Source organism: Neolamprologus multifasciatus, chromosome 12, assembly GCF_963576455.1.
Source record: "Neolamprologus multifasciatus chromosome 12, fNeoMul1.2, whole genome shotgun sequence".
Taxonomy (NCBI): Eukaryota; Metazoa; Chordata; class Actinopteri; order Cichliformes; family Cichlidae; genus Neolamprologus; species Neolamprologus multifasciatus.
Window position 1 is genome coordinate 12,050,324 of NC_140450.1, and position 27,472 is coordinate 12,077,795.

A 27,472-nucleotide genomic window follows, 5' to 3' on the forward strand; every position below is an offset into this window, starting at 1 on the left:
TGTCATTTAGCTGGGGTCTTCAGCCCTTGACTGTAACGTTGTCTGTGATGTGGCCTATGCAACCATGAGTGGCAACGTTTATTTATAGCACTGAAAATGTCATGTGTATCCACCAGGGGAAGCAGTGTGGAGCCCATTAATTTAAAGCCTCGCTAACTTTATAATTATACTAAGGCTGCAAAAATGTATTAAATACATCAGGTAACTTGATGATTTTATTTTTTTTGCTGCAGTTCTTCTGTAGCACTTTGTCATCGCCACATAAACACAACATTTGCGACTAAAAATAGACCTGTAGTAGCAACTTATCTAAGAGCATGCGTGAACTTCAACATTAAGCTCAGGCAGGCCCCAGTTTTTAAACAAAATGACTGATGACAGTAGTGTAAAGTGGTCTGAGTGGTTAAATAAAAACGCCACCTAGGGGAACTTCACCCCCAGAAAATATATATTAAAAAGAGATAGAAACCAATTAAGAGGGCTCACATAAGTTCAAGGATGCACACAGTTGGCTCAATATTAATACAATTGTATTTATAGTCAGGGGGATAAACAAGGAATAAAAAACAATAGAAAACACTGAACGTAGCGTTGTCTTTGACAGTGTCCTGAAATACATTAAAACAATCATGGAACTGGGACTTGCCAGCAGCCGTGGACCAAACGAAAATCGCAATGGGAAAATCACCACAGCCTAGACACCCAGCGCTGTACAAATAAAAGAAGTGTGTGGAAACGACTCACCACCTACGGTTCCAGGGACACTGGCGCATCCTCCAATTCACTAAAAAAAATAAAAGCACAGGACCAGTGTTAGTCAAGTTACTTGAAAAAAATAGTAATTAATTAGTGATTGCTTCTCCCAAAAAGTAATCCCATTACTTTACTGATTACTTATTTTTAAAAGTAATTAGTTACTTAGTTAGTTTTTAAAAACATGATACACAACCTGAATAGGTAATAAAGCTATAGACCTTTAGCCCAATTCTATTTTCTATGCATAATCCATCATATAAAATGTAATCAAATGAAAAACTCTCTTTTCAATTTTTGTTTTATTAGTTTTAATCTTTTAACTTTATGCAAATTGCATCAAGCAAAAATTAAATTATATACAACAGTCTTTGACTTGAAGAAATTGTTGACCTATTTTCTGCATATTCCAGCATATAAGATAAAATATTTTTTGCATTTACACTCACTCTTTCAAATAGATGCAAGTAAAACATCCATCAATCCTCTTTCGCTTTTTCCAGTTATACAAAAAGATGGATTATTTTGGCTCTTACTACGGCCAAACGGGTCCTGCTAAGACATTGGCGAAAAAAGAACCCCCCACCCTATGAAGAGTGGCTAAAGACAATGGCTAAGTTGGCGTCTTACGAAAAAGTGACTTATGGTTTATTAGACAAATTGCATCAATATGATTGTATTTGGTCCCCCTTTACAAGCTGGCTTTCTGTAACTTGAAGAATGGAGTAATGACAGAGTGGTGGTGTGGGGATTGGTGTGCGAAGAAAGACTAGGATAACTTCCCTTTGTTTTGTTTTTTGTTTTGTTTTTTGTTGTTGTTGTGTTGTGTTGTGTTGTGTTGTGTTTTTGTTTGTTTGTTTTTTAAACTATTTATTTATGTATTTATCCTTAAGTTCTGTTATTGAAGTTTAAAATGAAATAAATAAAAATTGTTGATGATAAAAAAAAACGTTATACAAGTTGGTCATAATACTTACAATAGATATCTGTTGTTTATATTACACAACAGAAACGAAACCAAATGCTAAAGATGTGTTTTGTATAAACAGCTTTTACATGTATTCTAACATAAATTTTCCATCAAATGTTAATGTAACTACAGTATACATATACTTACAGAATTTATCAAGCACATACTGATGGATGTGAATATTGAAAGAGTTTAACAGAACTTACAGCTTGTGTAAGCGTGCTCTAATACAACATTAATACACTTCACTTTGCTATATTTGTCCTTAAAACATTTTACAGTAACAATAAATCTGCTGCTCTAAGACCACTTTATAAATACTTTTATATAATTTTTCACTTAAAACTACACTGTGGTAGAACTACACAAAGTAGAGAATGATGGGAGTTTGTTTTACAATGACAACTCTCTGATGCACACTTACTTCCTGTGCCTGTACACAAATAGACCACAACAGAAAAGTTCTAATAATTTGTTGTGAAAAAACAAAGGTGCTATGTTCAAAAAGGCTTTAATGAGCCATAAAGAAAACAGAATTCAAATTAAAAACAGCTGACATTTACACCAAGGGTACCTTAAATTTATAGTCACACTGAACATGGCAAGTCTCCCTCATGCTGCAGACACCTAAAGATGTTTGAACACATGTAGAGAGCAAAGTTATTTTTCATTTGATATGATAGTTTATTCAGTAACACTACAGCATAATTTTAGTTTTTTCCTTAATTTCCAAAAATGGTGTCTGGCAGTGATGTCACTGAGGGGGCATGGTTATCCATGAAACTGTGGGGGTTTTAGATTTTTTGAAGAGATGCAAACCCTCAGATTCTCAGAACAAACAAGCAAGTTGAGCTTTAAAAGAAAGACTTAGCAGCAGCTTTTTCTCTCACAAGACTGATCAGCAATTTGAGTTCATGATGCAGCTTTATGGAGCACTGATCCTGTGTGTGACTCTGTCTGCAGGTAAGAAGTTGGTGTGGGGTGTGTGAGGGACCAAGCAGCACAGACACAAAGGACACAGAACAAATGTCTTCATAATGTTTTTTTTTACTCTCTCCCCCAAAATTTCAAAAAGACAAAGTTCAAAATATAATTAGTTGGCCAATTAAAAGAGATCAACTAAATACAAACTTACTTAAAAGCAACTTACTGAAACTTAACTACAAAAACAACTTAACTCACAAACTGTCCTAAACACAAAGACAAAGGAGGGTAATCTTTATACCGGTTTGGCTAAACCATTTACACACATTGGGGGAAACAGAAGAAACACCAATACTAACTAGGCACCAAATAATATACCTAAACCTAAAACATACCCATTGCTGACAAGCACTTGGTTGGTCCTATTGTGTTTCGAAAGTCCTCAGCCCTTGCCCACACCTTTTGCCCAGACGGCCAACTCACCAAACCAGGTAACTTGAAAGAAGAGAAACATAATTAATATAACAGAATACATTTAAAAAACCACAGGTACCACACTTTGTGCATCTTCATAAAATCACTTTTAAGTCGAAGTAGAAAAATTAATGAACATCATTACTGAATACATGTTTGACTGCAAAAAACAAAAATACAAACAAACTAATGAGGTGAGTGTGTGAACTGATTGTTGCTGAGGCCATCGTAGGGTGATATGGTATGAGGTCATTAAGATAAGATGGGGACTGATTATTTTGAACTTTGTATGTGATGTGAAGGATATTTAATTTGTTTCTTGATTTAACAGGGAGCAAATGAAGAGAAGCCAATAGAGGAGAAATGTGTGCTGTCTTTCTCGTCCGTGTCAGTACACTGGGTGCAGCATTTTGGATCAACTGAAGGCTTTTCATGGAGTTTTTAGGACATCCTGATAACAATAAATTACTGTAGTCCAGTCTAGAAGTAATAAATGCATGAACTAGTTTTTCAGCAATGTTTTAAAGCTTCCATTAATCAGTTTTTAAATGTAAAGCAATCTTGGATTCCCTTGAAAGTCACTATATAAATCCAGGTTATTATTTATTTTTATGAAAACATATGAAGTTCGCCCATCATCTTTGAAGTACTTGATTAAGAAACACCTTTGCTTTGCTGCTATAACTAAAAGGAGTTAACTGCCTAATTCAACATCAAACTGTCATGAAAGATGACTTTATAAATGTAAGAACATAAGATTTTTTTCTATTTGAGGATTTATATTGAAATGAAACACATTTAGAAAAAATATGATACATTTATCATTTGTTATGAAAATAAGTTTTGACCTCAAGTTTTCTTTTCTTTGCTTCCTTTTTTTTTTTTTTTACACATTTTTTTTTGATAGGATAGTTTATGTAGTAACACTATAGTATAATCTAAATTCTGGTCTTCATTTTCTAAAGTGGTGAGTATGACAGGGTGTGTGGTAATTACAATCATTTGGTAGGAGGCTTGTAGGAGTCTCAGAGTAGATGGTGAGTTGCTCTCTCATATGACAAGCTCTATCTAAAAATAAACACAAATGCTGAATGTCTGCTGGCTCTTGGTCACATCATGCTTTTTAAAGTTTTTTCTGAGAATTTCCCCTCATGTCTTACAGCTCTTAATGCAGTTACAAAGGGCTGCCTGAACAGTGCATTGTGTTTTTGGCCTATGTCTTGCTGTGAAGCGGAGTAACAGCGCTATTCCAACTGGTCCCAGTGCCATCCTGCTGCTGGTATCTTCAGCCATCCTCAATTTTCTTTTCTGAGACTGAGGAATGATGTTGTTTCCAAACTGCACATTTTGTACCAGCAGGGAAGAAATAAACAACTTTGAAGTGCTTAATATGAAATAAAACTATCAATGCTACTTTCATCGGCTGGGTTCTGGGTGTGACCTATCCAAATACTGTATTGCTTAAATGTAATGTTTTGCTTCCATGCTGCACTTTTTTCTGACTCTATGATCGGCGCAATGATGTGACATAAAATTGTCACTGACATTTTGATATGTCATTCCAATTTAATCAGGGTCTGTCCTGTTCAAATATTGTATTTCTGGAATATTCACTTTTCCTAAAGCAAATAAAAATCCAAACAGAAAATATATTTAGACGTGTGTATTTGTGTTTGTTTGTGTGTGCATGTATTTCTTATTTTTTTTATCAGAAGGTTGTTTTTTTTTGTTTGTTAATAATTCTTTATGTATTTTAAAAGGAATGTAGCACTGGTCAATCATCAGGCAAGTTAAGATGGGCTGATGCTCACAAGTTGAAGTGTTTCCTTGTTTAGAATTTTATTTATTGGTTTAAATACTATAAGCTAAATAAGTATTCTATTCGACAATTACAAGACTACTAGATTACCAGACTTTAAAGGAGCTATTTCTTTGTTGTCTTTAGAGAGAAAATGAAGGCATCTTTTTACACAGCTTTACTTATGAATCTGTATCTTTCTCTTCTTTTTTTTTTTTTTTTTAACAGAGAAGCTCCAAACAAGTTTTTAAGTTATAATTATGACTTACTTGCAGTCAAAAATATGCAAACACGATTAAAACCTCTGAAAGTTTATATAGTGCCTGACACGCGGTGGCAAAACAGCCGTTACCTCGGATGGAAATGATGGCATTTTTAAAGTAATGTTTGCAGAGGGACAAATATGCATTTGGGCTTGTATGAAGTTTGAAAGATTGTTTCAGTTATCTGCTGCTCTAAAACACAAGACTGCCCCCTGGTGCCGCCTGCTTTCTGCTTTGCTCTTCTCTCTTCCAGACATAACCCGAGTAGAAGTGCGGTACACCTGAGCAGGCTGGGTTTACAAATCAGCCCGTCCAGATCTGCTTCCTCTCCTCCTAATCCTTTGTTTTTGTTTGTTTAACATGCATACAATCATTCAAACGATGCACTGCTGACAGACATGTCATTGTTCATATTCGTAACTTGAAATCATTGAAACATGAGAAAAATGTAAAATGTTCAAAAAATACGACAAGTTTTGCAAAAACAACCGTTTACAATTCAGTCTTTTACTTTTTCAGGATGAAATAAACTTGAAATCAACTACAATATACACGTTACAGAGGAGTTCCGGTGACGAAGAGTGTCTAATTTTAAGATTTCACAGAGCAGAATGCATTGAGTAGAATATCTGGTGAAACCAGGAGGAGGCAGCAACGCTCCTGGAGCCGCCAACCTCTGCAAACCAAAGAGGAAGAAGAAGGCGCGCGTCATTTACGCGTCTGTGACCTCATCGTATGCGCTGCTATATTTTGAAAAGCTGGACAGCGGCTGTCAAAGCTCTGCACTTTATTGTACACGCAAATTAATTTTTATGCGACTTGTTATTATGGATCAAATGTAAGCGAACATTAAAGCATGCCAAAGTCTCTGAAAAAGTCCTGCACTACTCAGACCTCCATTAGCAGGTACTTTGGAGGACTGAGCAGCAGCAGCTTTGCCTCCAACAAGCAGCGCGGGATTAACCCAAATCCTGCAGAGCAGCAACTTTCAAGAGGCAACGTGAGTTGAGCTTCACACGCACATATCAGACATACTTCACTCAATGCTAATTACTGAAGTGCAGTTCATTTTTGTACTCCAGCAGAAGCTTTCATCTGATGATGACTTGGAATTGCCAAGAAAACGAGTTAAGCCTTCTCCAAAGGACCGACAGGCGGAGGATGTGGAGTGTGAGCCGTCGTCCTGTCAGGGCATTAAAGGTGAGTGTTGACTTCAGACAGAAAAATATGTCATGATCTTCTAAACCCTCATTAAAGTCACTTATATCTGCCCACTGCCCAGCAGCATCACAGTTCTCCAAACAACATGTGCACTGGTATAGATTGTGATGAGATAACCCTGGCCACAACGCATTTATTTGGCCTCCAGTGCTACCCCTCGATGCACTAATAGATGCACTTACGGTAAAATTTTGAAAATCCTTGGTGACTTCCTTCTTAAGTTACTGCATTCACAATATTTTCAGAAAGATTGAGGTAACTGAAATTTGAACTTGTCCAACATTTTTAGTAGAAGCACGCGTGTTATGGATATCAGAATCCTACCTCACCTCATACTCGTGTTATTGCATTCACAAATTCATCCACAAATCCAGCCTCTTATAGCTGAGGAGTAAAAAGTGAAGTTGTCATTGATGTGACTGTAGTACTTGTCTTCTCTCTTCAGACACAAAGCTGACGCTGAGCCGAAAAGCAGGCAGCCTGTGCTCCTCCACATTGGAGAAGCTGAAAGGCTTCACCTGCGGGGCTGAGCCCAGTGTCGTCAGCAGCACCACCCAGGAAGAAACAGAGACAGCTGATGCAGGTCAGGAAAGCAGTGATTGGTCTCCTCGTTGTGCTACAGGTCAACCTGAAACTACACACAGACTGCAGCATGCAGAAAGGGAGCATGAAGGTGAAGAGGAGGATGATAAAGAAAAGGCAGGTCTGGGGTTGGCTGCTGCAAAACAGGTATGAAAAAAGTAAAGTACCTGATAACACTGAAAAAGCAAGTGTGACTTTTCACATCGTAACAGATTTGATGTATTTTTATTTCTGCAGGGAGTTCACTTCTCTCAGTTTGCCAAGACAGGAGGAGGAAAGCTTGCAGAGCTGGGTCCTCCATTGGACTGTAGCACCTCCTCCAGGCGTTCAAAGAGCATTTTCACCCCCCTTGAGCAGCAGGTGATCCAGCTGAAACAGCAGCATAAGGATGCTTTGTTGGCTGTGGAGTGTGGTTACAAGTACAGGTTCTTTGGAGAGGATGCAGAGGTGAGAACTAAAAAGCAGATGTGTTAGTGATGCATTTAGAAGGAGTTTAAATTTAAACTATATAAAATATAAAAGACATATTTTACGTTTTAGATGATTCTCTTCTTTCAACAGTGGCTCTCTGCACTTGATTTGTGTTTCACTGATCGCTGAAGGACGTTTTGTTTGTGAACAGATTGCTGCAAAGGAGCTGAACATCGTCTGTCATCTGGATCATAATTTCATGACGTGCAGCATCCCCACACACCGCCTGTTTGTTCATGTCAGACGGCTGGTGTCTCACGGACACAAGGTTTCTGGTTTATCTTTGACTTTATATGATTACTGTTTACTAATTGCAAGCTGCTTAGGCTCATGCTCTGCTGGCGTTTTTATTTGTTTGTTTTAATTTATAGGTCGGAGTGGTTAAACAGACAGAAACATCTGCGATCAAAGCGTCAGGGGCCAACAGAAATACTCTGTTCACTCGTCAGCTCAGCGCCCTGTACACCAAGTCCACTTTGGTGGGAGAGGGTATCCTTATAGATGATGAATGTGTGCACGTGTTCTTAACAACTTTTTATTGTCACTCTTTGTTTGAAACAGTTTCCTTGACAGTTTTTTAAAAAAAGATGTAAATCCGGTCTGCAGACTCGGGGATGTGGAGGAGGGGGGCTGTGATGATGTTGTGTCGGACCCTCCCGACAGTTTCCTGCTTTGTATTAGTGAGAATTGGGACAAACTGAAGAAGCAGCTCACTGTAGGGCTTGTGGTGAGTTTCATAAGTCAATCCATAAATCAGGCCTGGCCATTAGGCTGATTGTTCTTCAGTTATTCTGTGTATAAGAGATGAAAATCAAATATTTAATTTAAAAGTAGGGTTACCCCTTGGCTTTTTGTTCAACAGATATTAAGGGACTGTTGTGTATTATTTTAAAATGATTTAATGTTCACTGTTCAGTTTCTTTGCATGCTAATAGTGTAATAACACCACACACTCACTTGTAGTGAAGAAGAAATGGTAAAGAAATTAAATCTTGATTAATAGCTTACTTAAGACAAAAAGTTACTTTATTAAAATTTGAACATGCTTTGCCATTTTTCAGTTTATACAGCGTATAACTGTCAACTTGGAGCTATAGCTGCACATCTTTGACATCATCTGATTCACAGCATGTGTTTGTGTCTGCAGGCAGTTCAGCCCAGCACAGGTGACGTGCTTCTGGACTGTTTTCCTGACGGTCCCTCTCGCTCTGAGCTGGAATGCCGTGTCCTTAAAATCAACCCTGTCGAAATCCTGGTGCCCTCTGACCTCTCAGAGCAAACCGAGAGACTCCTGCACAGCATTACGAATGCAAGGTAATATGCTGGGAAGACACTAGAGGGCAATATATACCAATTTAATACTAAAATGTACTTAAGCGCTGAGCTTATATATGTGTTTACAAAGCTGTATCTGTTTGTGAGTTTGGTGTATTTCATTTTGTAGAATTAGGTTTAGGTTTCCCCGGGCAGGCAGACGGTTGTTTTATTTGAAACTCCTCAGGCTCAGTCTGGATGAGGAAATCAATGTCGGCTTGGTTCTCAGCACTCTGGATTTCACTGCAGGGCTAAACAGGATCCAGCCAAGCCTTCTGTATTTTAAAAGATCATAGACTGTCTGTCCCAATAAATGGTCATTTTATATCACTAGTTTTATTAAAAGAAAAAGACAGCAGTTACACACCTGCCTACACATATTTAAAATTCTTCCTCCAGTTCAGTCATTTAAAACATCAAGTTCCATAATGTGGTTTTTTAATGTTTTTCGTGTGTGTATAACTAACATGAGGGTTTGGTGGTTGTAATCAGTTTAAACAAGTGCTTTACAGTTTTCCCTTTTCTCATTGGTAGGCTGGCTTCTTGTGAGATCAACACAAATTGGACTTTTCATCCACCAGAATTTAGTAGAAAAATACTCTTATAGACACATAAAGACCATATTTTTATTGGAAAACAGAAATATATTCTGTTATTTATGCAACTCGAAACAGATGAAGACGCAAGTTAGCCTCAGAAAAGTTAACAGCATCAGGTTCGATTATTCCAGCGATTAGCTCATAAGGAGCATCAGAATGTCTTGAAGATCTTGAGCTTCACTTGTAAGCCTTAATTTAATGTCTGCAGGCTCTTGTATGAATCACGAGAACAAAAAAAGGAAAACTGAGTACATTTGTCCTTTTATTAATTGGCAGACCAACAGCAGGAGCAGCAACGGTGACGCTGAGCTGAGTGTAATCCATAAACCTGTTGCCTCCCATTGCGCTGCCATTCGACTCCTCTTTGCTGACAGTCTGGAGCCAGCATGTTCACACCAGTGGGGAGGAGATCCTCTGGAGGGAGCTTGTGATTGCATTATGCTGTGAAAATGAAACGAGATAGTGGGAGGGTGTGGAGTGGATTAGATTAGCAGAGGATGATTGGATAAATGGGAGAAATTTCTGCTACTTTCTTTTGTCTGACTCCTTGGCTGGGCAGATTTCTCATTGCCTACTCTTTTATAATGCTAGAGACAATTTTCCTTCCTTTTTCACCACCCTCAGCTTGAATTTAATTCTAGACAATTTAGTTAATCTGTATTAATTTCTCTCTATTTTTCTTGGCTTCCCTTTTTTTCAGATGTCCATGTTGAGTGATTATAGTGAGACGGGCCTGTAAAGGCCAATTCAATTATTGTGTTTGAACAGCTCTACTGTCTGGCAGTGTGTTTATCAGAGACAAGGCTCTTCTCACTTTTCAACTTATGACACAAAAGTAGAGTGCAGCTTTGTCTGTTAAGATAAGACAGACAGATTTATTTCATTTAATGCATTTTTCTTCACAGACAATACTTCTCAGCCCATCACAGCTTTGCTATTGACAAGTTCTCCAGTATATTCTTCTTTGCAGTTAATTTTCTCAGTTTAAATTCATTAGACCAGAATAATTCTACATAAATGCACAATTGATATTTTGATTATATCATGTTGCGGTTACAGTAAATACAGTAAAAATACTAAGGCAAGGCCCACACTGGTGAGCAATTTTAACTGGGTTTTCTTGGTGACAGTGTGTGTCTCTGGGGTGGCCTGATGAGATGGAACCCCTGGCAACAGGATTTGTGTCTATAGAGCGGCTGATAATGAGTCCCTTTGAGGTTGGTTGTAGCTAGGTGAAGTATTAGCTTGCTTTATTCACGCAGAGCCTGAAGTCATGAGTCATGAGTCCGGATCAGAGCAGTGACGCTGATTGAAGCGACTAAAAAGCTCAATGTCAGATGAGCATAAATGTTCTTACTATTTGAAAGATTTTAAGTTTAAGTGCTTGGCTGCTGGTAAGATCACAGTCATGTTTTAGAAGGGGTCCGAACAAGCAGACGTACACTGTGCATTTTTAAAAGTCTGTATGTACATTTCAGTGGCTGCTCTCAGAGCTTTGGATTCACTTTGCAGTAATAGATACTAATCTGAAAACTTTAATCTGCATGCTATGCATGTTAACCTCTGAACTCTTGGTTGTAACCTTTAGCTTTTCTGATTTTCATTGATTTTTCACCATCACGGCATTACCACAAGGCATATTTTACCAGTTTTTTGCTGTAGTGTCAAGATGGTTTTGATGACTTTCCTCTGTAGTGTCAGAGTTGGGATTTCAAACCCTAACTCTTTTTGTCTGCGTGAAGTGTCTTTGGGAAAGATGCTAAACCCCAGGTTGCCCCTTATGCTGCCAGTGGGGTGTGCTTGAGAAGTGTCCATTTACCATCTGCTGCTATTATATGCTGCTTACACAATACAGTGCAAGTTGTAGTCCCAGTATCAAAAGTAGCATTTTTTTTCTCGTACAGTACATAAACAGGGTTTTCTGTGAGCTGATGGTACCTACAGTACAATTTGTCCACACTAGTGGCTCTACAAACAGCAGTGTAATTTTGACCTAAAATGTTTCAGAATTATTGGATATTTTATGATGAAACCTTAATATAATCTTTCAAACCCCAGAAGATCAGTCCTAAAGACTCCGATGATCTGTTAACCTTTTAGCCAGGAGCCCATAAACTTGATTTTTGGTGATTTTGAGTTAAATTCCTCAACAACTGTGTATTGCTAATACACCAGTAGACTAAATCTAAACAAAGTTACCAGATCTAAAGAGTGTAGCCAATGTGGAAGTGCTTTACACCTCAATTCTTTCTAATGGCCAGCAGGGAGTGACTTCTTTCCGCTTGAATAGTTAACAGTTTCGTTTCTTGTGCCCTATGTTGATCTCAATCAGTCGCTTAAACACAACATGTTAACTTGTACATTGCGGTCACCAAATTGATGACAGCAAATAAAAGCTTAGCAAGAGGCTTCACAACAGGGTTTGCTGCTAGCCAGCTGCTAATGTTTCAGTTGTTATGCCCATCTTTTATATACAGTCTCTGTATGACACACAGACATTCATAGTCCCCAGATAATGAATCATAATCACTTCGATGATCCTCTGACCTTTTCTTTTGCACTATAACCACATCAAAATTTTAACTAGTTTAGTAAATGAGTTTTTTACTTTGTTGACCTGGTTTAAAAATACTAGAATGTTGACGTTTTTCCAACTAGATATCAACCTCAGATCGTTATTATTTACATTTTTGGCATAGGGGTATCAAGCCTATTTTAATTCATGCAACACATCCAAGAGATACATTATGAAAATGGTCATATTTATGGATTCATCCACAAATATATGTTAACAGCCTAACATATTTTAAGATAAAAAGTGCAGTTTCGGTAATATATCATTGTTTTCCATATTCACTCAGACTTTTATTGTTACAAAGAAAAGTTGCTGTTGTAAATGAAAGAAACTGCTCTGTTTGTATGGCTTTTAGCTTTAACACTCTTGTTCAGATGTGGTAACACACATAGTTAATGACTTTGCCCGTAAGAACTGGCAATAATGGTAATGAAATTACCAGTTTGGACAACCACTCTTTAGCAGATTTATTGTTTTCAACTTGGGACACAGAACTTATAAATACAGCCATCTTTATCTGCACACATTTTCATTTGAGCCCATGCAGCAGACACTACTGGCACCTTCAGGCTGTATATTTGACATTTGTTTTTGTTTAGTTCAAAATGACAAGAGCTGCTGCGCTGGCTGCAGACTCTTTCTGTTGTTTAGATGAAATGAAATCCGATCCAATCAAAGCTATCTGTAATTTAGATATCAGCTGAGTCGAGATGAGTTATGAAGAACTCAAACCCCCAGTTGTTTGTTTTTTTACAGTTTCCTACAACCCATCTTCACCTTAGTGGGTCCTGTTAGGGATTCTGCAGAGATGCAACACTGCACTCTCATCCGAATCGATACCTGCAGTTGTCGCTTTTCTTGTAAAACTCAAAATATTTTTTGATTTAAAAAAAAAGAAAAAAAAAGGTTAAGGCTGTGAGTTGTACATTATGTCGTCTATTGATCATTTTACATAATCCTTACTCCCAGTCCAAACAGTAGCTGAAGTGAAATATGATGAAGTAAGTGTGTGTGTGTGTGTGTGTGGGCATTAGTCCAGAGCCACGTGTTTGCCTTGGTTGCCCTGGCAACAACTGTGCAGACAAAGTAACAGAGTCCTTGAAAGCAGCAGTGCCGAAAGAGTGAATATAGCAAAACGGAGATCCGTCGGAGCATCGAGGAAATGCAGTGAAAATGTGTTCAGGTGTGTGTGACTGAGGTTTGCATTTCTGTGTATAGAGTCTAGTTAAACGAAAGGATGGCTGGAACATGCAGTCCAGCTATGTGAATGTTTCTCTCTCAGAGGAAGATGTTCAGATACAATGCTGTACAAAAGTCTTGAGCCTCCTTGTATTTCTTTATACTTTTCCAAAGAGCCAGACTTTCTTATAATTTATTAAAGTGGTCTTGAGCTATAGTTCTCCAGCCTCTCTGAAGGGCTTTCAAAGTTTTTCTTTGGACTTGGCTGACTTTTCTCTCATTTTCAATTTAGTTCTTGAAGTTGACCATTTTCAGGGAATGTTTTTCTTGATTGCTCAGCCACTTAACACCAACCAATGACTCAAAAGCAAAAATTAAAGTCACCAAACTCAATGGATGAAACAGTTGTGCCTACACATGACAATATACCAAAGAACCCTTTTGACCCTTCAGCTGATCCATCTACTATTGACTGGAATCGTCATTATAAATGGGCTTAATGGCTGTTAAGGAGCCATTTTTAAGGAAGGGAATTAGGGAGAAAAGGCTGAGCTATGCCAAATTATAGAAGGACTGGACTGACAACTAGGGTCTTATGAACACAAATCTTCATCGATATGCACGGAGATGGCAAAGAGAGACGTGTAACAATTAGTGTCTGCAGCAAACTGTAAAACACGGTGGAGGTGTGGTTTAGGGATGCATTTCAACCAGTGGTGCTGGGAATCTTGTCAAAATTGTTGACATATATGGACAGAAAAACACACAATTGAACATTATCAGTCTGGGATTGGCCTCCTCAGAGTTCTACTTCATTAGTAAACAGGGATTATCTCAAAATAGAGCAAAACAAAGGGCAGCTAGCATCCAAAGAAAAGCTTTGAATCTCCTTTGAGTGCCAAAAGAAGACTGCTTAAAGAAATTACATGCAAGCTTGCCTTAGAGTGCTTAGGCTATGTTGAAGAATAAAGGGGGTTCATACCAAATATTGAATTTCAACCTCATAATTGTTTAGACGTTGTGTACTATGTTTCCATTTATGTTTGTACCTGTATCAATAAACCACTGCCTGTGTTTCTCATTTCTTAAGAGAAATGTTAAGAAATAATAGTAGTTCAAGACTGTTGCACACAGTACTGTATATATTCTTTATCTCTGTATCTGTACAGTCACTAATCTCTGATATTAATGCTGTTGTGTTGTTATAAAAGTTTGTGATCGTTTTCCTTCAGCGCTCAGGCTGACGACAGAGTCAGAGTGGAGAGGAGGGACAGCGATGAGTTTGAGTTTGCCTCGGCAATGAACACAGTCACCTCGTTCTACTGTCACATCCAGGCGAAAGGTGTGTATGCGTGTGTCACTGCAACGCTTTTATTTTTCCTGTTACACTATGATCGCCTCAGTTACTCACATCCTGTCGTTGAGAGCACAGTAGACGTGTCTGAGGAGTGGGCTCATGACTCATGGCTGTGTGTTGATGTTGAAAATGTTGCATGTTTTTATGTGTGTGTCCTCCAGGCTCTCGCTCTCTGTCGAGCGTAGCGTCCCTGGAGAGCCCAGTGATCAGCTGTCTGGGGCCGCTCATCCAGTACCTTCAAGAATTCAACTTGGAGCGAGTTCTTAGAAGTGAAAGGTACATGAAAACAAACGTTCAGCAACATAGCCTGGGACTGTATTCATCCATTGTTTCCACTGAGCGGACACAAATATAATTTTCAGGTTTTAAAATTCTGTTATCAATAATTTTTTGTAGTTTTAAAGCAAAAATTCTTAAGCTAACATTCGTTGGTTTCCATTTTGCCAGCTTTGCTTCTTTTCTTTGACTTTCGACCAATCAAGACAAGATATTTGGATATGTCACTGTAGAATCTGTTGTGGATATTTCTTTTTGGTTCTGTTCTTTGACATTTCAGATACATACTGAAAGATCAATCGATACATTAATCTATACTGAAAATGATTGTTATTTCCTTCCCTGGTTCTGGCATTTTCTAGGGATTAACAGGTTACGTGTAACAAAAAGAATGACAGTATTGTTTTATTTTAAATCTTATTTTACATTTGATGTGAACACCAGTCTTTATACGCCAGGAAAGGGAAAATAATATCTTGGATTACTTTAATCCCTGTAATAGAAACAAAATGTCATCATGCTATATTTTTATATGAGTTTGTACTTCCTGCAGCTCCTTCCGGCGTCTGACCTGCGAGTCGGAGATTATGACTCTGAGCGCTGGCACTCTCCGAAATCTAGAAATACTCAACAATCAGGTAAATATTCACATCTGAGCTGGAAGTCTTGACCACTGATTAAACATAACAAAGGGTGATGGCTGTCTCTATGATAAATGGTTTGCACTGCACCGTATAGTCCTCTGGTGTGTAGTAATCGAATGGAAACATCTGCACCAGATTTTCGTCTGGCAGGTTCAGCTATTTTAATCATATTGGCCTGGCCATCAGCATTACACAGCTTGTAAACATTTCCATTTCAAAGCAATGTTGTTGGTAGTATATTTTAAAACGTTTTGATCAAACCTTTACATTGTTAGCTTATAATCGCATTGCAATTGACTATGCAAGGCCTTACTGCTGTCACGCTCATTACACCAGGCGAAGTCAAAATTTGAAACTTGTGTGTCTTTTGCTTTGACGCTCCATTTAAATCAGTCTGTAGTTGTTATGTCTGCTGTGCAAGTTTGACTCACAACCAAGCCTCAACACCACTGCTATAGCTATTGAATAACAATACACTGCTCAAAAAGGAGCTGTAGGAACTGCCAGCATAGTCTCAGCACATGAGGCAGGGTGATGTAAGGCCCCAGGATTAACCCGGGACCTACTGCACCAACATAAAGTCTGACAATGGGGCCAAGGATTTCATACTGAAACTTAATGACTGTTAGGATACCATTGCTTAACCTGTAGAAGTCTGTGTCCCTCCATGGACATGACCAGCACTGACCTATCACCGATTATCCTGAGCGATGTTATAACATTTACCACAGCTTCTCAATACCCTGGAGAAGCCGTGTCAAATCTGCTTAGGGTGAGCCTGCTGTCATTTATGGAAAACCTAGGGTACCAGTGGTGCCAATTGGTGCCTGCTGATTCTTGTATTGGCAAGTGCCAATCGGGTTCCACGGTGCTGGGCAGTGAGTCACTCTCCCATTCTCTTGAGACTGTGCTGTGAGACACAGCAGACCTTCTGGCAATGACATGTATTGATGTCCCATCCGAGGTCTACCTCTGTGGGGTCCAGGTATCGCTTTTATTACTACCAGTAATAACATGGAGCCTAACCGAATTCAAAACTAGTGAGAAAAAGGAAGTTCAATTGAAATTTAATTGACTTGATGCTACACACTTAAAATGTTTGTTTTTTTAAATACTTTTCTTAAACAACAAGATGTGATGAACATTTCCTGGATTTGCCTCATTAAACAAAAACTATACCTGATTTAAATTTGATCAATCATTGTCCCATTGTCTGACTGGAACTGCTGGTCTTTTTAGATTGGTGCTTACAAATCCTATTTTGTCGCCTTGCTTTTGCCTGATTTTCATTTAAGAGAAATTGAGATGAGGTCTAGATTGTGGTGATTGGTAAAAAAAAAAAAAAAAATCAATTTCCTGTGTGCGGGTACATGATGGCTCTCCAAAGGAATATAATTCACTGAATCCTATTGCTCACCAAATGGCACAATATCGACAGTCTCATCATTGAAAGAGTGTCCACTGGCCTGTAGGTGTCAATAGACTGTGGAGTCCTGGCCTGAAGAGTTAGCTCTTCTGTGTTGCTTTACTTGAATCAACCTTTTTGTTACTCTGAGCTTTAATCACAGCTGCACATGGTCATCTGGCAGGTATGTTGATACCTCCCAGATTTAACGACTGAAAAATCTTTTTAAGGCTATTGAGATTGTTGTTATAAAATTAAAGATCTACAGTCACTTATAATTACACAAACTGTAAAAAAATTAATGGATAGTTAAGTTAAACTGACATTTCAGCCATAACAAAAAGTCTCTTTCGGTTTACTTGTGTGTGGGTGACGACTCAAAGGTTCAGCATGACTCTGCTGCTATGGCATTTGCATCACGTGTCACATATGGAGTTCAAGATCAGCTCAAGCCTCCTACCATGTCTGCTAGTGGCTTACACCATTTGTTCACCTCATATTTCCTTCTCCTTACTATTTTTTTTTCTTAGAATATGTTGGCACCGATTAATGTACATTTAAGCTTTTTTATGTGTGCTCTTTCCATCACAGACAGATGGTAGTGTGAAAGGAAGTCTGTTGTGGGTGTTGGACCACACTCACACTCCGTTTGGAAGGAGACTAATGAGGAAGTGGGTGAGCCAGCCCCTTACAGACCTGCAGTGAGTATAGAATACCCTCTGACACGTGATGGAGCATGATTGTCAATACCAATTCAGCTTCAGTGTCCGTACTTATCATTTAGTTTTTCAGTGCTCCAAACTTTATTTCCATGCAGCTTGGTCTGCGTTGTGAGGCTCTCTGGATCACAGAACCACAGTGAAGGACTCTGAGGCAGCACTAATGCCACTTTCATGTCACATGTGATAACTGGCTCATATTAGAAAGATGCCTGTGATAATCATTTTCAGGCACTGTGGCTCAGTGGTTAATACTGTTGCCACACACCAAGAGGGGTCACAGGCTTCACATTTCTCCAATTGTTCTGTGTGTTTCCTGCAGTAGCTCCAGTTTATCCTGCCATCAGACACATGCTGGGTTAATTTTTCTGTCTCCGTGTCTCTGGCCAGGACACAGGCTTACAGCTAGAATCGGTCCCTGGGCATTGCACACAGGCTGCTCACTGTTTCACTTATTAGGATGGGTTAAATGCGGGCAGTAAATTTCCTTTAACAAAGAATAATATATAATAGGCATCAAGGCAGCACGGTGGTTAGCACTGTTGCCGCACAGCAAGAAGGTCCTGAGTTCAATTCCAACATCAGGCCGGGGTCTTTCTGTGTGGAGTTTGCATGTTCTCCACGTGTTTGCGTGGGTTCCCTCCGGGTACTCCGGCTTCCTCCCACCGTCCAAAGACATGCAGCTTGTGGGGATAGGTTAATTGGATAATCCAAATTGCCACTAGGTGTAAATGTGCGAGTGAATGTGAGTGCGAATGGTTGTCTGTTCCTGTGTGTTGGCCCTGCGACAGACTGGCGACCTGTCCAGGGTGTACCCTGCCTCTCGCCCTATGACAGCTGGGATAGGCTCCAGCGCCCCCTGCGACCCTGGAAAGGATAAGCGGAAGTGAATGGATGGATGGATGGAGTATGTAATCATCTCAGAAGTTTGGTTTTAATTACCTGACATGAGATAGATGTGAGATTTTCAGGCACATTTGCATCTCCCCCCCAAAAAATATCTGATTTTCCTCTTGAGGATTACATGACACGTGACAAACGGGTCTTGAATCTTGAATCTCCTGAGCTCTTTCCCCCATTAATGCTACCCTGACATTTGACAACCTCCCATGTACCCTATATGACGCGTTTTGACACCTCATTGTATATCAATAAAGATGTGGTTTGACAACTATTAGAGTAGTTTCCAGGTTATTACAAGAGTCGCTGCACAGGCGGAGACCACCCTCAAACTTCTAATGCACATCCACTTATTTTGTTTTATAAACAAGCCTGAAATATTTTAAAGTATCCATCCATCTATTTGCTTCTGCTTATCCTTTTCAGTCTGTCGCAGGGTTAACACACAGAGACAACCATTCACGCTCACATTCACTCCCACGGGCAATTTAGATTAATCAATTAACCTATTCCCACAAACTGCATGTCTTTAGACGGTGGGAGGAGGCTGGAGTACCCGGAGGGAACCCATGCAAGCATGGGGAGAACATGCAGAAAGACATGACCCCAGTAAGAAAGACTCCGGCCTGATGGAATTGAACTTGGGAGCTTCTTGCTGTGCGGCAACAGTGCTGCCCTATTTTTAAAATAGTTTTGAAAAAAGTGCCAAGGGTTATTCCCAGTAGGTTTTAAAGCTGGTAATGGAGTTAAAAGAGTTAGTAGATTGCACTCACTAGGAAATGTCCTACGTAAGGAACAGCTGTTGGAGCACCTCAGTGCCAGAACCGGTGTTTGTCAGGAGCATCTGCTCTCACCTTTTGCTGTATTTTTCATTCTGGTGATATAGTGGAGAACGTCTATGCAAGGACAATGGAATGGCATTTATGGACATTGTGGGCACAACTGGATGATCTCGACTTGGGTGATGACCTGGCCAGATGTAGGCGATAACTGCACATCTGGCATCAACATCAGCAGGAATAGGTCTCACTGTCAACAAAGGCAAAATAAAGATCATGAGGATTAGGATGGAGCACACTAGCCCCATCACAGTAGCAGGACAGCTCCTAGAAAAGGTCAATTCCTTTACCTAGCTGGGGTGCATAGTGAACACACAGGGTGGAATGGATGTGTGAGGCAGGCCTTTGTTAATAATATTAATGTTTGCTTGGTGGCCTGCATCCCAGTCCAGGACTCACGACTGTGATGAAAATTATAACCAGCTCCACATTTTCTGTCTTTTTTTTTTTTTTTTTTTTTTTTTTTTTAATAAAATAGCTGATCTCACATATAAATATGTAAGTGTTGTTTGGGAGGATATATGGCAGAGCAGCTGTTTCTCTTTTTAGAGAGACCGTGGTGTGAAAATACATACAAATATGTTTTGGAGGTGACTTCCTTAAATAAAAGCACTGCTGAGGACACACAGCAGTACCTCTCCAGTTCTCTGTAGTGTTTTTAAGTGTGTGAACATTTTCTCTGTGTGTGGCCCTCCCTCTGCCACTGGGCAGGGATTATTGCTGTGGATAGAGCACTGCTTTCAGATTATACAGATAGGTCCTCTAGAGACTTTCAACATGAATAAAACCCAGATTACTCCCAGGTACATTAATTCCAAGATACAGAGCACAGCAGCGCATAGAACAGACACTTGTGGGCATGTGCACGTACACACTCGCACAATAGTATGATCTGTGATGTCCGATTTATTACATCACTAAGCTTCTTTTGATCTGCTTTTTCAGTCCATTTTTTTTTCTGGATGCTTACGCTTACAGAAAGGCCTTACTGTGGACTAAAAAGCATTTCATAGAGGACTTTAATATGAGGCTTTTTCTGCATTTTATAAACAAAGCTGTTTCAGTGATTTTCATCATTTCCTTAAATCCATAGCCTTAGTAGTTCACCTGGCCCAAATGCAGAATTTTTCATTTTCCAAATGTTTAAATTTAATAAGCATATCTTAATCTTCTTAGCGTCAACCACATCTACAGAGGTCAAAGGTCTTGTAAGGTCACTGGGGAAATGCAGCTACAAGCAGCTGTACCTTCATGAGTGCTGGTTTGTGCAGTCGAGGGATTTTATTTAGGTCAGGTATTTAAAGTGACTTTACACGTTAAAGAACTGTGACTGCAGTTCTTGGTGCAGTAGTACAGGTTGCAGTCACAGTTTTAAGTTGGTGATTTGGGTATTGGATTAACGTTTTCTATGAATACTTTCATCTTTTAAACATTTGGTCACCTTTGTTTGCTTTGAATGTTCTTGAAAATTTGACACATTTTTAGACTTAAGGCGCAAGCGTGAATCTACATAGAAACTAATCAGAGACACTTTGGCGCTTATTTGTTTCATGTGTAAATCAACTTTAGGAAACTCATTTATCTCAATCAGGGCTGATTCAGCTTTCCAAATGACACATTTCTTTTGGTGATGATGAGCCTGATGAGAACATTTACATGTCTTTCAACTCTTTCTTATCCTTGCTATCTTCTTAATTTCTGCAAGTCTTTCCTTTCTTCTTACGTTTTCTTTCATGAACCTGCAGGTCTATATCCGAGAGGCAGGATGCGGTGCAGGAAATCATGGAGTCGGACTCGCTGACTCTAAATTCCATTCGATCCCTGCTGTCACGTCTGCCAGACCTGGAGCGAGGCATCTGCAGCATATATCACAAAAAGGTAAAAGAACACAAATAAATAACTTGGATAATGTTTATTATATTTTATCACAATTTTTGTGGCATTGTTATTGAACCCTGTAGGATACGAGAACAGGCGGGTTTAATAAATGGATGATAGTTTTAAAATTAGCATCGTTAAATAATCATCTTTATATTGAACAAGACAACTCGGATCATAATTTTTGCAATAATCCTCCAGCTCTAACGGCAGGGGAACAACATTTGTGAAATAATTCCTCTCGTTGGTTTGCATAGAAATGAAAGACAAGAACATTTTCTTCTTCTTTCTTTCACTGACATTTTCTCTGTTTCTCTCTCTCTTTTTATGGCATGCTTGATTAACAGCAGGGAGCAGTCTCCTGTGTGGCGCTTACCTGATTGTTTGACACAGTCTCATTTCCCATCTGACCCATTTTTGAAATGTCAGAAGGCTTCATCTTCTGTGTGTGTGTGTGTGTGTGTGTGCGTGTGTTTGCAATAATGAAAAAAGACACTTTGTTTCTGAGCTTGATGTCTTGTTTCCTGTTCAGCTTTTGGATTCCTTCATCTGTTGCTGAAAGAAAATGATAAAATGTCATTTAACGCACACATACATTCAAACACCCACGCATACACACACGCAGCAGACACACAGAGGGGCCTTAATTGTCATTTTGCCCATCTGTAGATAAATGGGCCTGTGTGTAATGGCTTGTGTCTCCACGGCTCCACTGACATAATGGGAGAGAGGGCATGCCTGTGGCCTCTAGTAGCTTCCTGTTTGGGTCCATAAAAGAGCAACACGGGGGCAGGAGCATTAAAACTGCAGCATGTGATTAATACCATAAACCACTGTCACTGTGACCTCTCATTAACCCGAGGGTCAAGACTTGGTACTATACAGTAACATTGCTAATGGCAATAGAAGGTCAGTATAATCTACATTATCACTGATTGATTACTCATTAATTTTATTTAGTCTGAAATGATTGGCACTTTTATTTTTAAAGACAAAACACTGATCTTGAAGAAATATAAGAAGTTATTGATTAAAGGCTGCTTTGTTTTCTATACTGTGGATTATCAGTGATTCCCAAGACAGCTGCCGTTTACAGATAATAAAATGTATCATTTGCTTCTTAATAGATGCTAAATAGCACCAGCCAAGTCCTGTATCTACATTTCTATTTTTTTATTGTGTAATACAGCAATTATAGTATGATGCATATTGAAGGGTAGTGTTTTATTTTCCTGATGCTTTGTTGTGAAGACGTGTAGTCGGGGCTGCTTGTAGTGAGTGGTGTTTTCTCACAGCCTTTGGATGTAATATATGGCTATTCTTTAAGCTCGGCTGCTGGCCAGCGCGGATAAGATTTAATGATGTAATCTCCCTGCTTTACAGAGTACCCTGATAATACAACACACTTACAAACATGAATATACAGTACTGTGCAAAAGTCTTGAGTCACGAGTGGTTTCTTTATATTTGCTTCCAAAGAGCCAGGCTGGTTTTTTGATAGTGGTCTTGAGTAATAGGTCCCCAGAGTTTCTGAAGGTCTTTTAAAATTTTACTTTGATCACAGGTTGCTTTTTCACTCACTTTGATTCCAATCCTTAAACCTGACCATTTTATGAAAAATATTTATTTTTTTTAGCCACTTAACACTGACCTATGAACAGTGTTGGGAAGGTTACTTTTAAAATGTATTCCATTACAGAATACAGAATACATGCCCCAAAATGTATTCTGTAACGTATTCCGTTACGTTACTCAATGAGTGTAACGTATTCTGAATACTTTGGATTACTTAATATATTATCATGCTGTTTACAACTACACGAATGTACTATTGCTGTGATTTATTACTGTTACTGAAGGTCCGCGGCTCCGAACCGTAGTAAAGGGACCTCTGGCTAATACGGTGGGTTCTGTGTCGGGCTAGTAGCCGAAAACTAGCTTTACTTTGTTGTCTGGGTCACTTTGCTAGCGAGAGACAGAGAGAGGCGTTGAAAGGCTGCTCCAACAGAACTTATTGTTTTTGGAGGAAAACACGAACACAGCGTACAGTCGAGTCTTAATAGCTTACTTACAGCTGGGCTCGTCAGGCACTCTTCTTGGCTGCAGTGGTTATTATTATATTTACATGCTTCCAGCTCCCGTTTTTGCTCGATGACAGCTCGTACTTTTCCTTTTTCTCCCACCCTCGCTCACAGACACATAACGGGTATGGCAGTCCATTCTCCCTGCAGCACGGACTACACTGCCTATGATGCTACATTCTTTAGAGCTATACCGGTAGCATTCTGCCTATTAGCTTAGCACAACAACAACGAAAAGGCCTCTCTCACCCAGGAAACACGCAGAGAGAGAGCGTCACCCTGTAACCATGGCAACCATAACGCTGCCACCTGGAACAACAGAACGTAGCTGTCAAACAAAACCCAAACAATCCTGACCCGCCACAATATGAAACAGGGAAGTACCGCCGTGTAATCCATTTATTTCAACAAAGTAACTGTATTCTAAATACCACCTTTTAAACGGTAACTGTAACTGAATACAGTTACTCATATTTTGTATTTTAAATACGTAACGGCGGTACATGTATTCCGTTACTCCCCAACACTGCCTATGAATTATTCAAAGATAGAAAAAAAGCACCCAACTCAAGTGATAAACCAATATTGCATCTATGCAAAAAAGACAACTTGGCAAAGGACCAATTTTAAATAGTTTTTTAGGCACTTTGGTATATACTTAGTAATGTTTTTGCTTGTTTGGTTTTTTTTGCACATCTTTCCAGTCTTCTACTCAGGAATTTTACCTCATTAGTAGCAGTCTTTCTCGCCTGGGGCTGGAACTGCAGACTTTGCTACCAGCCATGCGTTCCCAGATCAGCTCAGTGCTACTTCGAAGCCTTCTGTTGGACACTCCAGACCAGCTGATTCCAGCCCAAAGCTTCCTAAAGGTGCTCAATGAAAAGGCAGCCAAGTAAGTATCCAGCAGCACAGGTGTGGAACTGACAGAAGCATAATTTAGATTGCTTTGATGTGTGTTGGGTTATTATATTTTACTGAAATGCATAAAATATATATCTGTTAAAGAGAAAATTAATTCTCAACGGTGCAATCAGAAAAACAACACAGCATCATAAAACTGGGCTGACAAATGTAAGATATGGCACAGTGGGAGATGCCTGCTGTCACTCCATAAATGTATGACCAATAGTTGGCATACAGTATGAGAGAGGAAAAGGCCTCCTAGTGTCACATGGATAATTCTTTTCCTCAGTTTTCATCATTGAAAGGTCAAGCTGACCACAGGCTCATCTCTTAGAAAATGCGCTGCGATATATTACCAGTAACAGTCACATTTGGACTGTGTATTTGTGCAGGTCAGGGAACAAGACGGAGCTATTCTCAGATCTGTCTGGATTCCCAGTGCTGCAGGAAAGAATGGAGCAAATCCAAACTGTCCTCCGTGAGATTCAAGACCACCGCAACGACATCCGTCTGATACTAAAGGCCCCCGCGCTCGAATATACGACTGTTTCTGGACAGGAGGTTTGTGTGTGTGTTGCTGGAAGTGAAAGAAAGGTGGGAGGATTGATGGCCATTTGGGTGGAAGACTCAGCAACAGTGATGGTCTGATGTCTGTGTTTTTGTGTCTGTGGTTGCCAGTTTTAATCAAGAGTGACACATTATTTTCCCTGTCTTCTCTGGTCTTATTTATCAGTTCTCCTCCTCTTTCTCCTCTGCCCTCAGTTTCTGATTGAGGTGAAGAACTCAGTTTCATCCATTGTTCCACCTGAATGGGTCAAAATCAGCAGGTCAGCTCACTCACCTCTGCATTACAAACAACACTTACATGTACTATTTTTTTAGCATTGATTTTAATATTCATTGTGTGATGTCAAAAGTCACATCTGACTTATCTAACTTGGATTGCACAATAGAAATATTGTTGGGCAATTTTTCTAAAATAAATGCTGTAAAAAAAGAAAAAGAGTAAACAAATAACTAAACAGTGATCAGAAAAGATTGAGAAGGAGACCTTAATGATGGTGAGGGAGGTGTGAGACCATCTAAGGCTTTGAACACAAACAGTGACACTATTTAAGGGATTCTGTGATGCACAGCAGACCAGTGGAAGTCTGCTAACATCTGAGCCAACTGCTGCACAAGTCTAAATGCAGAAGAGATGATTGACCAACTCCAGTACACAGTGTATTACAATAGTCCAGTTTAGATGTAACAATAGCACAACAGGGTGACTGTAGCTCAGGTGGTAGAGCAGGTCATCTACTGATCGGAAGGTTGGTGGTTCGATTCCTGGCTTCGCCTAGTCTGCATGCCAAATATCCTTGGGCAAGATACTAACCCCAAATTGCTCTCCGATGCATCCATCGGAGTATGAATGTGTGTGAATGTTAGCTATAAAGCACTTAGAGAGATGTGCTTGTGCGAATGGGTGTGAATGGGTGAATGCACAAGTTGTGTAAAGCGCTTTGAGTGCTCAGATGAGTAGAAAAGCGCTATATAAGAACCAGTCCATTTACCATTTACCATAGGCATGCATAACCCTTTCAGAAAGTTTTAGTCTGGAGATTGCTCTGAGCTGGAAGAAACTTACCTGGTATACAAAAATTGGTCATATAATGTTGAATGAATGAACAATATCAACATCACATAAAATAAATTTGGCCCTGTATTCTTACTGGTATATACATTTATATAAGAACAATCTCCCAAAACACAAGCAGATGAAAAGTTAAGAGATTCTAGTAACAAACTCTCACAAAGAAGTACCAAGTTTCCCATAGCTCTATTGAGGAGTTAGCATATTTGAGCTTACTTTTTTATTTATTTATTTTTTTAACTTTAGCACTACTGATTAGAGCCAGACTGATGTATTGATGGGCTCATATTATCTGATGGTATAATGGCCAATAAATGAAAATTTGAAAAGTAAAGAAGAGACGGAAAGCACACTTCAACCATGCTATGAGTGTTGTCGTTGCAAATAACTGCAGCTTCCCTGTTGGCAGGACCCTTTCAAATGCCACAAACAACAATCAGCTGATTCAAGCAGGGTATAAACCAAAAATTAAATAATTTAGTTTAACAAATCAGAGCATTGTTTATTTTTGTGTCTTTTGTGTCTTGTTTTGGGATTTTTAAATGACCAAATATTAGCATTAATCTTTAAAATCCTGGGTCCTGTTTACGATCTGTTTGATTTACACTCTGCTACAATTTTTTCTTGTTTGTTTGTTTCTCAAGCAGCATATGAATAAGAAAAAAACAAACTGTTGCACTGATTTGCAAAAAGCCCAATTTTAACTAAGAGTAGTGAAAAAATGTGAAATGTTTTGTTTTTTGAAAAATGATGCTTAATTTAACACACTTGTGAAACATTCAGCCTCTAAGGGATGCTCTTTGTAACTTACCATTTGCAAATTAACTAAATTAATTTTGAGTTGGTTCACAGGGTGTGTTTCATTTGTGACCCTCCCCCAAGTCTTTAAAAAACATTTTGCCGGTGTCACATTCAAAATGAGCATTTATTACTAAATACAAATCAAGTTTCTGAGTTTAAACATCTGATATGTTGTATTTTCAGTATGTATTGGGTAATTCAATTATGAAGACTGCCTTTCAGCATGAACATGGCACGGGAAGCCCTGAATCCCTGACCTTTGCCCCCAGAGGCTGAAACATTATGTGGTAGCCAAAGATTCCTAGATTGTCATATTATAAACCTTTGTCATATTGTAGGTAAGTGGTTTACAAAGACCTCTGGTCCTTCAATGGGTTGCAAGATAAATGTGAAGATTTTCAAAGGTCCTGCAGTTGAATGGATTCTTTAGGGTCTGAACAGACGGATGGGATTGGCATAAATGATTTTTTTTGCTGGAATCATAAAGGTCCTTGGTGTTCAGGAAAGGTAGAGTGGTGGACAGATCAATATTATCAATAGTAAACCTATGAATCTCAGCCATCTGCAGGATGCCATTAACGAACAGCAAAGAGCACCTGCAAGGAGCTTAATGGTTATGTTAATGTCATAGTCCTTTACAGAAAGACTCTGAGGGTCCCTTGAAATTCATCAGAGGGGACTGGAAGCTTTTGTAAAGGGGAGAACTGTGCTACTGTGAAATCCCAGACTCTAAAGTCACTGGGGCAGAGATGATAACCAGCGAAGAACAGCAAAATTGGTTAATAGAGAGTGCTGGATGGAGTGGTATCCAATCAAAGAACAGGCGGGGGAATGTAGCCAAGGCACCAATAAGCAGATCAGCACTAGGGCTTCACAATTCAGTGATCAAAAGCTGAGATGTTAACTGAAG

The 27,472-nt window shown here is 39.2% G+C and overlaps 1 protein-coding gene across 3 annotated transcripts in view; it reads left to right on the top strand.

Annotated features, from left to right (window-relative positions):
- Positions 1-5,857: 5,857 nt before the first annotated feature.
- Positions 5,858-27,472, top strand: part of msh3 (mutS homolog 3 (E. coli)) — a 59,353-nt gene continuing 37,738 nt past the window's right edge. The window contains exons 1-16 of one of the 3 annotated variants that reach the window (XM_085179556.1): positions 5,858-6,182; positions 6,265-6,382; positions 6,849-7,132; positions 7,223-7,432; positions 7,608-7,724; positions 7,828-7,945; positions 8,044-8,183; positions 8,604-8,770; positions 14,356-14,465; positions 14,642-14,756; positions 15,310-15,394; positions 17,397-17,506; positions 21,009-21,141; positions 23,927-24,114; positions 24,518-24,686; positions 24,888-24,952. In XM_085179556.1, coding sequence (XP_085035682.1) covers positions 6,039-6,182; positions 6,265-6,382; positions 6,849-7,132; positions 7,223-7,432; positions 7,608-7,724; positions 7,828-7,945; positions 8,044-8,183; positions 8,604-8,770; positions 14,356-14,465; positions 14,642-14,756; positions 15,310-15,394; positions 17,397-17,506; positions 21,009-21,141; positions 23,927-24,114; positions 24,518-24,686; positions 24,888-24,952 — 2,273 coding nt within the window. In that variant the 5' untranslated portion in view covers positions 5,858-6,038. The remainder of the gene's footprint in view (positions 6,183-6,264; positions 6,383-6,848; positions 7,133-7,222; positions 7,433-7,607; positions 7,725-7,827; positions 7,946-8,043; positions 8,184-8,603; positions 8,771-14,355; positions 14,466-14,641; positions 14,757-15,309; positions 15,395-17,396; positions 17,507-21,008; positions 21,142-23,926; positions 24,115-24,517; positions 24,687-24,887; positions 24,953-27,472) is intronic. The other 2 variants (XM_085179555.1, XM_085179554.1) reach the window with 2 other exon arrangements.